General features: G+C 38.6%; 1 protein-coding gene across 3 annotated transcripts in view; it reads right to left on the reverse strand.

The window, feature by feature from the left end:
• Positions 1-15274, reverse strand: part of ATP8A2 (ATPase phospholipid transporting 8A2) — a 338953-nt gene that overhangs the window by 238372 nt on the left and 85307 nt on the right. For all 3 annotated transcript variants that reach the window (XM_033051234.1, XM_033051235.1, XM_033051236.1), the window contains 5 exons: positions 14887-14936; positions 12740-12809; positions 10974-11058; positions 9636-9775; positions 5550-5688 (listed from right to left, as the gene is read on the reverse strand). In XM_033051234.1, coding sequence (XP_032907125.1) covers positions 5550-5688; positions 9636-9775; positions 10974-11058; positions 12740-12809; positions 14887-14936 — 484 coding nt within the window. The remainder of the gene's footprint in view (positions 1-5549; positions 5689-9635; positions 9776-10973; positions 11059-12739; positions 12810-14886; positions 14937-15274) is intronic.

Consider the following 15274-nt stretch of genomic DNA (forward strand, 5'->3'; position numbering starts at 1 on the left):
CTCAGGACATCAAAATCCAAAAAAAAAAAAAAAACTCTCAAGACAGAAAAGAAGCTCTTGTTTTTATAAAAGTTTAATGATTTACAGAATAAGCAGGTTAATTCTGCTCATATTAATGGCAAGAGACAAATGCAAACTTGCATCAGACTGACCCCACTACATTACCCTAAAATCTCATACAAGTTCACTTGGGATTGGCATAGTGATGTCAGCTTCATTAAATAGCAGAGAATTAATTTATTTGAAGCACAAACTTTTTATTGCTCATCTAAGTTACATGGGAAAAAGAAATTCAATACAATTATTTTTTATTTCTAATTTTTTAATAACAATTAATTACAGCAGTTTAAGAAATTGCTATCGAATAAAATAGGGTCTTGGAAAGTCTCTTACTTTTCTTAAATAGAAACTGGAGAGTATTTCAGTATAAGAGTAATGCCCCAGTGAAGAACCACTGCAAGGCTGACAGATTCAAAAGCTGAACACCACAGTCACTGTGAGAAGATAAAAAAGTGCCTCTTTCCATATCTTACAACAGCAAGAGAACAACTGAGGCATAAAATCATCTGTGGGATTCTTGGTTCCTTAGAAAGGCCATACTGGGTCATCAATTGCAATGCAAATCATTTCCTCAGGCTACAGAGTTTTTATAATTGGGCTAGTTTTGTAGGTATAATCCAGGGTTAACATGTCTGCATGCATGACTTCTGTCAAGAAAGTAAATTCCTCTTCTTCCTTTGTGGAAGACATGCTTGTATCATAGCCAGGCACACTCAGGCTGCAGGCTTGATTACCTGCAGAAGTTCAGTTTCTCCTCTATTTTTACAGCTGTATGGACTATGAATATCAAGTGTAATCTTGCAAATACATGTTAATGAGCCTAGGTTTAATTTCTGCTTCAGAGAACAATACAGAACGACACTGAACTCACACCTGTTGGGAAAAAAGATGAAATACATTCTAATGACGTGCAGCCTACATGAAAGCTTTGTGGACACCCTCTGATTCTGCCTGTGATCAAATCTTAGGTGGTAGCATAGAACGGAGCAGCAAACCTCCAACAGTTACAGACAAAGCACTAACTTTTTTCTCAAGTTAGTTTGCCATTTTTAAAAGTTAGTCCCAGACAAAAAAAAAATTCCTTATTTTTATTGAGAAAAAGAGAATATCACAAATTTAAGTACTTCCCATCATAAGAGGGTTATTCTTTCCCTAAGCTAAAGCAAGTCTTGTGCAGTAGGCTGTTACAAATTCAGCAAAGCTAATTCAAAAGGATTTTCTAGTAGCATTTGATTAGAACAGTAGCTGCAATAGTGAGCAGTAATTTCTAAACCACTGCTCACTGCCTCACTTTACCTCTTCTAAAATGAGCAAGACGCCGTTCTAGCAGTCAAGCTGGAAGAAAACAAATGCTGTGGAAAATGTTGTTCTGGTATGCACCTTGGAAATCATGGACTCAGAAGAACTTATCCTGCAATTGAAGCTATTTTGCATCTTGCCATCACATTATACAGAAAGATCAAGACTGGATAGGAGAATGTAAGTCTAGCCTAACAAGGGTTTATAGGGGATCTATACATTATATACAATTTCAGGACTAAGATGATGTTAAAATCTAGTACTACTATAAAGCAAAGTAGTTGGCAACTGTAGGAGTACAAGTAGTAACTTTAGACATTTCTAGTAATACTTTAAAGTTTTATAACAATTTTGTAATAGTTATTACTGGCAATACTAACATGGTAAGCAAAAACGCACTCTAAGATAAAGTATTTTTGTCAATGCTTCTGAGTAAAATAAGATCAACTGCTGGTTCAAAGCAAGGTATAAAATGTCAACCCACACCTGCAAGCTGATATCTAGCTCTTTAATTTAAAAGTCTGACTAAAAGTCCATGAGGCAGATGAATCAGGTACTTCTGGGACTTATTTTCCTTTAAGTGTCCTGGGAGAAAGACTGCTTGAACTAGAGTTCAAGATCATAGCCCACAGGCACGTTCATACTGCAGGCATACAGAATCCAGCATCTGAGTGAAGAATGATTACCCTCTGTGTTTAGAGAGGGCACAAATGCCCTGTTTAAACTTTGCATAGGGATACAGGCAAGTGTGCTGGCATGGCTTGTCTGGTGAACTGAAATAAAGCACAGCTCACTAAGAAGTGCTCTTATCTCTGAAATAGAAGGATAGGCATCTGATGAATGCACTGTTAGATTGGTAAGGAATTGGCTGGATGCTCGTATCCAGAGTTACAGTCAATGTTCCAGTTACAGTCAATGTTTTGCCACTCAAATGAAATGAGCAGTGTCCCTCAGGCCAGTCCTGAGACTGGTCCTTTGGTACCTTCACCAGGGACAGACAGGGATCAAGTACACCTTCAGCAAGCCTTGAGAAAACATGAAGCTGAATGGTGCACTAAACACTGAAGAGAAGTGATGCCACCCACAGGAACCTTGATCCACTTGAGGAATAGGCCTGTGAGAACCTAACCAAGCTCCACAGGGCCAAGTGCAAGGTCCTGTAACAATCCCTGTACTGTACTGCAACAATCATGAATAGCCATCAGGACAGACATGGGGATGAACACACTGAAAGTGATGAAAAACTGAATGCGAGACTCTACCTGGAATATTGTATCCAGTCTTGGGGCCCCAGCACAAGACAGATGAGAACCTGTTAGAGTGAGTACAGAAGGCCACAAAAGCAATCAGAAGGCTGGGATATCTCTCCTAAACAGGCTGAGAGTTGGGGGTGTTTAACAAGAAGACGACAAGATTCTAGAGAGATCTTTCACTATATAAAAGGAAATTGCAACAATGACTGAAAAATATTTTTACCAAGGCCTGTAGTGGCAGGTCAAGGGCCAGTCATTTCAAACTAGAAGAGGGTAGGTCTAGACTGGACATAAGAAGACATTTATTATGATGAGGGTAGCAAGGCTGGAACAGGTTGCCCAGAGAAGTTATGGATGCTTCCAACCTCAAACTCCTGTACGGCAGTGCTTGCAGCTGTCAATGCACACCCTAGGCAAGAGCATGCAGCTCAACTGTAGGAACTGATTCATGGTTCAAGGAAGGACACACTTGAGTAAACACTGTATTCCCATTCCCACAAAACAAATCCCTTCCTAGGGAAGTTATTGGCTGGAAATACAACAGTTCTGGTGTTCTGTGAGTGTGCTGAGCACCAGGATGGTGGCAAATAGAAATCTATCATGGGTGTTTTTGTCTCCGTGAAAGGCAAACATGACCCAGCGTCTGTAGACTGTGTGAAGAAAAGGATGAATCTGCAAGAACAGATTAATCCTTCCATATTTGTTTGCAGGTGAGGCTTAAAGATGCTTCTGAACCTACAAGACCCATTTTCAAGAGCCAGGGTTCAAATGATTGAACTTGAGTATTAAAGCTCACCATGAACACTCTCCTCACTTGCAGAACCATTGACTAACACATGGCTGAGTGAAAGGCATACACTCTCCCCACAGAAAGTCAACCATTACTCTCCTGAGAAATCAAGAACACAATCTAGAGACAAAGACATATGCAAATTCTGAAAACCAAAGAATCAAGGGGAAGCTGGAAGAACAAATTACTCCAGCTCCTTGACAGAGCTGCCAAGAGCTGAAATATCCCTCAATACACACTCACATCCATACAGCAAGCAAGAGTCAATAAGCATAACCTCCAAACAATGAGCAAGTAAAAATACTTTTTACTCCCCAGACAGCATATTTATACCTGAAACATATAGCACACACGTGGATTGGGTTTTTAAGTTGAAGGTTTATTACAGTTTTATTAGGTTACACACAAAACCTGGAAGGGTGCCACATGTTTATACTTTCAAGCCAACTTGAACATGAAGCTAATTAAGTTAGAGTTTTACTACAAAAGTGTACCTTAAACTAAGGGATAATTTAGAAGTTTTAGCAAGATTGTTACTCTTCTCAAGTTGCTATAATAAAAGAAACAACAAACCAACAGTTTTAGAGAAAGCTAGAAGTTAGTCTCCTTCACACTCTTCAGAATAAGCCCATTCACTGGTGTTCAAGGTAGCTGCTGTTGGTTAATATATCAACTTATTTGAGGTACTTACATCAAAATGTGTAGTTATATTTTAATTAGTCAAAAGGTGTGTTTCCCTTCTCAAGTTAACTAATGCTTGTAAAGAAAGGAAAATCTGGAGATTGTGATTCAAATCAGATAACTAGCCATTAAACAAATTATCTACTTAGCCATCTACTGTATTTCTACTACAGCTGTATCAGTTCAGCAAGTTATTTCACCCCTTGGTATCCCCTCCAACATACAAAGATGATGCAATTTGATCTGGTTTTGAGAAGCACACACATTCTAGTCAGTCAAGCAGGCTGCATTCTGAAATTTCATGGAGTCAACCAAAACAGAAAATAAAACTTAAAAAAACACAAACCAAACCAGACTTACAAAAAAAAGAAGCAAATGCCTAAAACTTCCCTAAAAATAAAAAATAATCTAAGTTGATTTACAGAGTATCATTGATAGAGAATCTTGAACGAGTTTGAGAAAGCAACCTATGCTGTAGAAGTTCCTTTTAGCCTACACCTGTGCATCTAAACAGATCTAAACAGACTAATCTGCAAATCTAAAGGCAACTGTGGAACCTTGACAGTGTATGCCGCCTTCCGTTAAAGGAACTATTTATTCAGTCTTTTTGAGCTCATAATGACTTCAAGACCCCCTAAAATTATACAAATAATGTGAGCAATTAAGCTTTTTACATTTAGAACTGCACACAGACAGGTCTGGGTGTATTTCAGGCTATTCCTGGCAGAACTAAAATGCTCTTTAACTGAATTTACTTAGCCTAGATGTCAGATCACAATAGTGCAACTCTGTCTCTTCCCCTTGCTGTTCAGACCTACCAGTGATAGGGAAAAAAATTATCAAAAAGAACACAAGAGCATCATGACATTCTATTGCCCAAGATGGGACATTTGGGAGGTATGGCATGACAAAGGGAGTGCCTCCATCAGGATATGTCCCTTTACCAAGTTTTTACTATATGCTAACAGATGTGCCATAAGGAGACAGAAGGGTCAGTTATTTAAGCTTGAATAATCCACCTATGTTCCCAGACATGGTTTGGAAGATGCTGTAAACTATACACACTTTGCATTATCACATTTCCCATTGTATCCCAAACTCAATTCAAAGGCAGTGAGTAAGAAAAGGAAGAAAAAAGCTCTCAAACCGTTTCTGAAACATTAGTCTGGTAGAGTTCTCCTGTTACCATCAGAAAGCAGTTACATATATTCATTCCATTAGAACTGCATTTAACCAAGAGCAGAAGGGTCACCTTTTGTCTTAAAACAACAATAGTAAAAAAGAATATAGCCTGACAGCCATAGTGAAGACTTCACTACAAAATCCCTTCTCCAAGGCTGTGCCCTGCTACTGAGGAACCATTCTTTAAACAGCAAGCCCAATTCTATTTAAAAACACACACAGCACAGCTGGCATGTGACCTGTTACTTATCAGAAAAATTCAGAGTAACCAGAATGATAGATACCTATATTGAGAGCTGTTTCCTGTTTGTCACCTGTCAGAATCCATATCTTAATTTCTGCCTTTATTAGTGTGGCTATTGTTTCTGGAACACCTGCTTGCAGGCGGTCTTCAATGGCTGTAGCTCCAAGAAGCAGCAAATCCTGGGGAAAGCAAAAAGAAAACAATCCTCAAATTCTTTTAAAATAAACCTCTGTTTGGAACATACCCCAAAATGGAATTAAGACAGCATGTTGCATCTCACTGTTAATACTGCATTTTGATAAGCAATATACACCACTGTAAATTTCTAATGTGGCTATTCTACTTCCTCTGCAAACAATTCACATTTCAAGAGGTACAGAATAGAACAGAGTGTTTTTGATCAAAAAGATGGCGACATTTCAAGAATAATTGATTGAAGTTATAAAAGTCAAAAATTAGCCTATAGAGGAACATATATATTAGACCATTCACTAATCACTGTAGCAACATGATGAGTCATCAGTTTATATATTTAAGCTCACAAAACAAAAATTATTTGGCATCACATCATTTAAACTAATTTCCGCCTATAAAATGTACATACAGACTGGATACAATCACTCAAAAATTATTGCAACTATTTATGGATCTAATCCTTACATTCGTGTAATACAAGTGGTATGAACATTAATCAACCCAAGTATCTCTAATCAACATGCAGATGTCTGCCAGAAATACATGTCTCATGTAGTGAATTTAATACTACAGAGTTAGTTGTATACTCAAGCAATTCTAAACCAACTGCTTGAGCAGATTTGGCTGCATTATATTAAAAAAAAAAAAAAAAAAAAAAAGGTGGGCAAAAAAATAGAAAAAATAGCTAGTAAATAAACTTTGTCAAAAGGTACAGTCTACACAGATTTTACCTCTAAAAGCATTTTAATGATTCCTTACACATGCAAAGATGTTCAACTTAAAACAAATTGAAATAAGTTTAGGTATATTGCACCATTTCAGAAATTGCACAGTAAAAGGTAGCATATGCTATTCTTTGCAGGAACTAAAATTATTCAACAGAAATTAAGACAAATAAACATAAGTAGTAAGGCAAGTTGCTGTTGTTCAGCCTGGGAATGAGGAGGCTTCAGTCTGATCTTACTGCGGCCTTGCTATATAAAAAGTGGGCTTGTAAGAAAAATGAATAAACTGTTTACCAAGGTCAGCAGTGGCAGGGCAAGGGGTGACAGTTTAAATTGAAAGAGGGTGTATTTAGGACAGATATAAAGAAGTGACCTTTTTATGATCAGAGTGATGAGACACTGGAACAGGTTTGCCCACAGAAGTGGTGGGCCCATTCCTGGAAATGCTCCAGGTCAGGTTGGATAGAGATTTTAGCATCACGGTCTAGTGAAAGGTGTCCCCAGCCATGGTTGAGAAGCAGGGGTATAACTATATGATCTTGAAAGGCCCCTTCCAACCAAAACCTTTCCAAGGGCATTAAAAGCAGCTTCCACTTGTATGAATCTAAGCACAATTAAAGAAAAGAAGGGTAAATGGCTATCCATACAGTGTGTAAGCTGGCATTAGTTACAGGTCTTGACAGAGTTGCATTTTTGCTATGACAGATTCAGGTGGCAAATGTAGCAGAATCAACTCCTGCAAGTCACTAAGCTTTCCTACTCTACAACCTCTAAATGAAACATCAGCTCTCTTGATGCTACTAACATTTGAAGGTTACAAACATAATCCAAGTGTGCAATTGCAGATCATATGTTTTTTCCCAAAAATCACTTGTTAAGAAATTACACATGACAGCACAGGGATCAGCATGGTTGATCCAGAGGAGTTACCACCGCACCTGCTGAAGCCCTCTGAGCCAGCATATGGTCGCAGAAGGAAGGCAGTTCAAGTTTGTCTCTACATGTGCACCTGTACTGTGATCTAGCAATCTCAGTACATAGACTAAAAAAGTAGCTCTCTTGGTCTCATTTAAGCCCTTGGATGAAAAAAAAAAAAAAAAAAACAAAAAAAAACCACAAAAAAAAAAAAAAAACCACCAAAACCACCAAATAACCTAGCCTGTTAAAATACATTAGATTTTGTGTTACAACCAAATGCCAGTTTATCTGTAAGGCCTGCTTCTTGGTATGACCAGCAAGCAAACATTAATAGAAAGGCATACACTGGATACTTCCTAACTCCAAATCTACAGCTCACTCACAGGTTCCCTTTTCTCTTAATCAAGATACTAAATTATGAAAGACACAGGAAGTAGATGACCAAAATTATCTAAAGCATGAGAACACATTTTAAAGTACAGTAAAAGCGATGTTTTTCATCTTGGTGAAAACAGAAGAGTCTGAGAGCACAGTACAAGAGGCAGAAAGCTGAAAGGAGCTACCCAAACCTACAGAACCAAGGATGAGATAATCACACTGTTACTGACACACTATATGTGGGTGCGGTGCTGGGGCTTTGCACCACTTATTAGTGGTTTGTCACCAGTCTCATCTGTCTTCTCTCAGAGCCAGGATTAACAAAAACATGACTGAGACAGTTTTCTCATGTTTGGGCTTGGTTGTTTATTATTTCCTATCAGAAAATGCAGGAAGTATGGCAGCACTTCCTTGCTAGAAGTAAGGAAAAATGGCCACTACTGCAACTGCTTCAAGGTCTTTCAAAGCTAAACAGTCCAATAGAGAATTAACACCTATATTATTTATACTTATGACCCAATAATTAGATTCTCATGACTCTTAGAGTGACCAACCAGAGACCCAACTGACTGACCAGAGACTACTACCTGAAACCCACAAAGAAGGAAAAAGGTTAAGAAGAGACACCACCCAAAATCCTACATCTTGTCCCATACCTACCACTATACTATAGAAACCTCAAATTTAAAACCCATCACCCTGTGAAAATACACACTTCTAATCTACTACACACTTGTGATTTCTAGCTCATCATTCATATTCAGAAGCCATATCCAAGGCCTCAGGTCCAAAGCAGTGTTTTCCAGGGTGTCTGTGCCTGGAAGCACAGAAAGCTCAAAAACTCCAGATTATTTCTGGGATCCAACAACTATACACACGAACGACCATTTTACACATGACTTGGAAAAGGAAGACCTAATCACCAGCTCTTACTTAAAGAGCTCTTGGAGCTGTTCTCTTACCCTCTGAAAGTTAGCTGCTATCCTACTCCCAACCTCTTTGTGGATGCCCCATCCCTGGAAGTATTCAAGGCCAGGTTGGATGGAGCTCTAGCAAGCTTTCCTAGTGAAACATGTCCCTAGCCATGGCAGGAGGATTGGAACTCAGTGATCTTTACAGTCCCTTCCAAACCAGGCCATTCTATGATTTGCCCCAACTAACTTAAATAAACAACAGTGCTCTAGAATCTAAGCAGTATTTTAATATTAATTTTAAAAGACCCTGAAGTTCAAAACATGCTTTAAAGAAACCACTAAATAAAATTAAATACCTGGGGCAAGAGCATGAACCACTGCAGGCGAGGAGAGCAAGTACCAGCTCTTCGAAAGCAGCAAAATCAACAAGGCTCAGAGAAACACTGGCCCCTAGCGTTGGCATTTTAACGTTTCATTCACTGTAGGATTAGCACTCCAAATAAGTTGTCTGACACCTACTTTCTCCTTCTACAATTAAGAGCTCTGCAATTTGCATAAAGTACAGGTTTTCATTCTTTTTTCAGCCCACGCCCCTACAGGTTTTGGTAAGCCCCACATTGTGCCTACAACAGCCTTCAAAAACTCTAATCTTGACTGCTGTATGAAAAGGAACACATCTCTTCATACCCTTGTACATGAAAACTTGGTGCAACAATAATTTACATGTATTACCTTTATTAAGTTACAACAACCTTACACAAAACAAAGGTTTTACAAAGTGTGAGAAAAAGGGTTAAGTGGAAATTATATTTTTATCTGTAAATTAATCTCAGATGTACAGATTAAAACCATGCACTGAACAGGTTACAATCTAAGAACACCTTTTCAGTTTCTAATCTATGAAATTAACAGTTTATTTCATTGTATAAAGCCCAAATTCCACTAGAAAACACACATATAAGGCAATCTGCATCCAATCAAAGAAGCATGTTTTACCTTTTCAATGATCTCATAGCACTCCTCCAGCTTCTGAGTTCTGTCTTTCAGAACCGTACTGGATTCATTGTAGACATTCAACCACTCTCTGTAAGACTTCTCTGACAGATCAGCATAAGCAATGCACAACGTCCTCAGACCTGCAAAACAGAAGACAGCCATTACCCACAGTAAAATTACACTGAGTACTATCAAATCATTCATATGCAATGAACGCCAAATTCTAATCCTCACACTGGAACAAGAGCTAACACATAACTGCTAAACTCTAGATTCCACAAAATCTCCCTGTACATTTTTAAGCACTTGGATTTCCACAAATATAAACAACAAATCTGATTCATTTTGGCCACTAATGTTGGTGCAATTCAAGAAAGTATTGGACAAAAACTCTCTTGTTTCATACTAAGTACAAAAGCAAGCTTGCCTTTCATGTATTTTTCAAAAGACCATATTAAAGAATAGGCTACATACTGTGATTGGTCATTTTACTTAGTCAAGCATCCTGCACAGCCCATGCTTCCTTTTAGCAAGACTGTGTTCTCCTTCAGAGTACCAATGTAACTCACACAAATAATGGGAGTTACACATGCACAATATAGTGAAGAGAGTCCATGAAGTACGAAAGCCAATTTATTAGATCAATGGTAAAAATTAATATAGAGAACTAATGATTTCTTTTTCTGTCACAAATCAAGCAAAAGGGAGTGTATGGCAAAAAATACAGAATTTCAGTACTGGGAACATGGGAATCTGCAACAAAAATTTTTTTTAAAGCTGACTGGTATTTTCACATTTTGGAAAACACTGGTTCGTGATTTTACTTTAACTCAGGTATCCTATGCTATGGCAGAAGAGGGAAAAAACTCAGTGCTTCCCTGTGAACAGGGGTGTTACATCAGTCAAAGGCCTTACAGACCATTTCAGATCATCTTTGATGTCCCAGTCTACCAGACTTCTCAGCAGGTTCAGGTTGTCACCCTGCTTCATAAAGCCAGAGAGGCTGGCATCCAACTTCTACCCTGATAAAAACACCTCCAACTCCAAAGTAACTGAGTTATTCTGAGCAATACAACTTAGGCCCTTTCCCTTCATCACAGACACACAGAACACCATGTTTTCCTTCCAAATTCCACTTCCCTACTGAAATCACATAGAAGTCGGACAAAACCCGCCCTTTACAGCTGAAGTCAGTCTATAGTTGTTAATTTGCTGATAACACACCCCATCTTAATTTATCTTCACAATCATCTTAATTGACACCAGAGCTTAGACAATGCAGAAAATGCTGCAAATAACTTCATTAATTGAATTCTCATGGCATGCTATTTCTCTTACCTTCAGTTGCGAAGTATTCAAGATGGCACAGTGTTTGTTCCATATACTGGGAATCTTTTGAAAGCCTCTCAAAAATTACATTATCCTATTAAAACCAAATTCATTACAACAGAGTAAGTCTACATATGAAGTTGCCATTTGTGTATTTACAAGCTCAAGAGAAGCAACTTGAATTGACTTGCTAATATCAAAAACAAAACTGCATTTACAATATATTTGGAGTTTAGAGACTCTGATTTATCTGGATTGCAACCAGTGACAGAGATATTGCCTCCACTTAAATAATAGGGACAGAAGCATATTCTGCTGTCCTCCCCTCTTTCCATAAAGAGGTCCTCATTACTGGGCAGTACAGAACACTTCTCTGTAAATTACTAAGCCAATATATTGACTTTCAGACAACACAGATGTCTCATTCAGTATATATAGCAGTCTCATGCAGTAGAGTTTCCAGCAATCCTTTCTAAAAGATATTCCCATTGATGTTAAAAAACAAAAGGCAGAAACACTAATCATGTTCTACCACAACATTCTCTCAGAGACAACCTTCCTTCTGCAGCAGCTTTCTTTGTCAGTAAGTCAAAGGACAATTGAAAAAAGCCCAGCTAACAGCTGAAATCAAAATATAGCATCACTTACATGTCTAGAGTCACTGAATTTTATTTATAACTACCAGAACAAGTTCTACAAACACATGTAATACAGAAACCTTACTCAGACATCTGCTCTTAAGCTAAATAAACAGACCTACATCTAGTGCTGATTAGAGACAGGCAAACAAACCTAATTATTATGGAAGCAACAAGACAAAGGATGACTACCAGAACATGGAAAGTTAATGCAGAATAGTCAGTTAACTTACAGATCACATGAGTGGCAGATGCAGCACACTAGTACATCTAGGTCTGCTCATACAGACAAAGGCAAGAAATTCTGTACAACAAACTCTCCTGTTCTCAACCCCATCCAGTGTCACACTCCAAAGAATGGTATGAATTCAGGCACAGCGTGAATAAAAAAGTTGCAAGTCTGTGTGGTCCTATTAGGCATACAACTGTGAACTACCACACAATGGCAGCAGGTTTAATTCACTTCCACCACACCAGCATGAAGCCAGCACATCTTTATCAAATCAGGGGAGGTAAATTGAAGCAACAGAGTAATGAACACTGACCTATATGTCATGACAAATTCAAGTAAACCAGATCCTCACAGAGGTCAGAAGGAGTTTTTACCTGTTGCAAAAAGCCAGTGCCATAGTTTTCCAGTGAAATTAGAACCACTCGTTGCTGCGGACAATGCTAGCTTTGGAGCCTTTGTACTGTGCTAAGTTATTGCTCTTGTCAGTGAAGACAGAAGCACAACATGGTGCAAGTCGTGATGACAAATAACAGCAGGTGCAGAGATGCAAGAAAGCCAGATCAAGAGCCAAGCACTAGAGAACAAATTTTACTGTTATAAATTCAGACAAATGCTGGAGCATTTACTCCAGCTCCTGAACTCCTGCTGCACAGCTGGGTGAAGCTCTGGCTTTGCAGTAAGGGTACTGCTCCAATTAGTTTCAGGATTTCAACTGGGCAGCAGAAAACCTAGCAGTCGTCCAGCCTGCAAAAGGAGTCAGAGCAGGAATGACAGCTCTCTTAAATCACTTGGCCCTAAACAGAAAGCCAACAGGTATTATGTATGAGACATGAAATGTCAGCATCAGCCACAGCTGTTGAAACAATAACTGGCAGTGTTCTCCATTAGGCAGCATAATTACTTACAGCCCCTTTGCAGTAGAGACGTAGTTGTCCTGCCGGAGTTCGAACAATCACTGACATTCTCTTCCTGTTGCTATTGAAAGAAAAATATTTGCTTTCATTAGTCAAAGTGGTAAAGAGTTCTCGCCAGTGAATTTTCTCAGATGTGCTTTGTGCATCTGAGATTAAATGGGATATAACAGCAGTAACTTAAGATCCCACAACCCCTGACCACAAGGAGATATATTAAATTGCATATTTCCAGCTTCGGCCCTACGTCTCCCATTGGCAGGCACTCCAGACTTATACCCAGATGCAAGCAAGAATTTAAAAAAGAGCAAGATAGTATAAAATTGTCTTGAAAGAAGGGGAAACACATTTATTCTCATTATTCTCTCTCAGTTTTTCCTTATTCCTCAAGCAAAATTGCTTTGGGGACTCTAGAAATTGAATCATTAAGGCTGACTGCATCTTTATTATAGGCATAATACACACTGAAATAACCATCCAGTGACAAAGGCAGTTATTTAACTTCCTAACTCAAAAGAAAGCAAAAACATCATAGAAAGAAATCATAGTACAGACCAGTTCTTGGTCTTTATCAATTCTTTATATTGGTCTAACCAAACCCACACAGTTGGAATTAAGAAGAAAGAAGTCAGACCCCTGAGCAAGGACAGGACAGTCAAGTTTGGCATATATCTTAAAAATAAAAAAAAATGTAGACAGCAGCATAGTGTACACCAACATTTAACAAAAGCAGGCAGGCAAGGATAGTATTTTTTAAGAAATTCTGATGTACTTATCAATCCCTCCTTCAGAAAAGCCACTGGAAAAAACACACAACTTCCAAAAGGCAGAGGCAAACCAATCAACTCTCATCAAGGGAACCCTAAGAACATGTGGCTTCATATAAATCTTTTCCTTAGCAAAAGGACCAACTTGGAAGCATCCTCCTTCCTCATTACGTTTTTGCCAACATGTACAAACGAAATGCAGAGCAATCTTCCTTTTCTTGAGGTTGATTTGAGAAATGTAGTCACTTCTCAGAGCTCAAAGCAAGCTCTAGGCATGTTATCAGACAAAACAAATCTTTTCTGAGGTTGTCTGAAGAGAGGTTGGAAGGACAGCAGTCATTTGTGCCAGAATTTCTGCAACAACCTAATGACACTGGGAAACTTTTGTGTGCTTTTCAAAAACTAATTACAGGAACTCGCTCAGGGGTCGGGTGGGAAGGTGCTACACTGAGGAGAACTTAGACGGCTTTTTTTCTGCTGCATGCAAGCTGTGGCTATTCCTGTCTACACACGCCAGAGTGCTGGTCAACTTGCCACAAACCCTCAAAGTCTCTTCCGGTACCTTTTCAGATAGTTCCCACAAGTAGCTTAAACAGCTACATTCTGACTGGAAAGAGGGAAGTACTCAAGAGTAATCTTCAGAGAAAGTCAGGACACCAGAAAAGTTGCCTACACAAATCACCCCTACTTTTAGTTTTACACAGTCCTTTAGAGTACAACCAGCCAACTCAAAGACAGAAGAGAACAAGAGTTCAAGGTTTTAATCCACAGCAAGAACAGAAAATAAACAACAACAGAAAAAGGGAATGTTGACTAGCACCATCCAAACTGACACGACTTCATCAACTGACAAAGAGAAAGCACCTTATTATTTCCAGTCATTTCAGGGCCTGATTCATCAAAGCTTCTTGCCATGCAAGCAATGCAATGCCCATCCTAATGAGCCTGAAAAATTAGGAGTGCCTGTAACATTTATATTTTCACAGCTGGCATGGTTCTTAAGAAGAGGCACTTCCAGGTGTAGTTTCCATCTACTCAAAAAGTAATTTGCAGAAGCGCTATGAAAGTACAATTTCAAAGTATGTTCTTGAAGTAGACAAGAGAAATCAGGTTATTCATGAGTCACAGCAAGATGCTTCCAAGCCAGCAACTTCTCAATAAATGAACAGAGCTGCAGTGGCAGGAGAAAGTTTTATGATCACATGCCAAAAAGCCAGCACTTTATAACTAATTCATATACATCAGAAATGAAGGGACAGGACAAAAATTAAGGACGTTCTGCTTTTCTACTGAATCAGCTGTAACTTTTTATTCTAAAGAATATTTTTTGGCAAGAAGAGTTTCTTGAATTTCCTATATTAGAGGAAAACTTACCTGGAAAACTCCAGCACATTAAGAATTTCAAAGGTTTTCTCTTTCCCCAGCTACAAAAGAAAAACAAAAGAGTGACTGTTATAAGTACAATTTACATTATATACTTATATGTGCGAACACATCAGCTGATCAGGTGTCTTTGTCACACATCCCAGGGTAAATAAATGTGGCAATGGCTCCCTCCTCTGGTTAAAGGATGCAGAGCCCTATTTAATGAATTCATATCCTGTATTGTGGCCTCCTTCATTTACTACTGCTACAGATTACAAGGAGTTAATATCCTTTTTGATTAGGCACGCTCTGAAAGCTAAGCTGCGTATTTAGTTCTCAACAGCCATCAACTAAGAGACATATTACAGGCTGAAGGCATTTTTGCAAGTTAAAATAA

The sequence above is a fragment of the Catharus ustulatus genome, chromosome 2 (assembly GCF_009819885.2).
Source record: "Catharus ustulatus isolate bCatUst1 chromosome 2, bCatUst1.pri.v2, whole genome shotgun sequence".
In the NCBI taxonomy this organism is placed as follows: domain Eukaryota; kingdom Metazoa; phylum Chordata; class Aves; order Passeriformes; family Turdidae; genus Catharus; species Catharus ustulatus.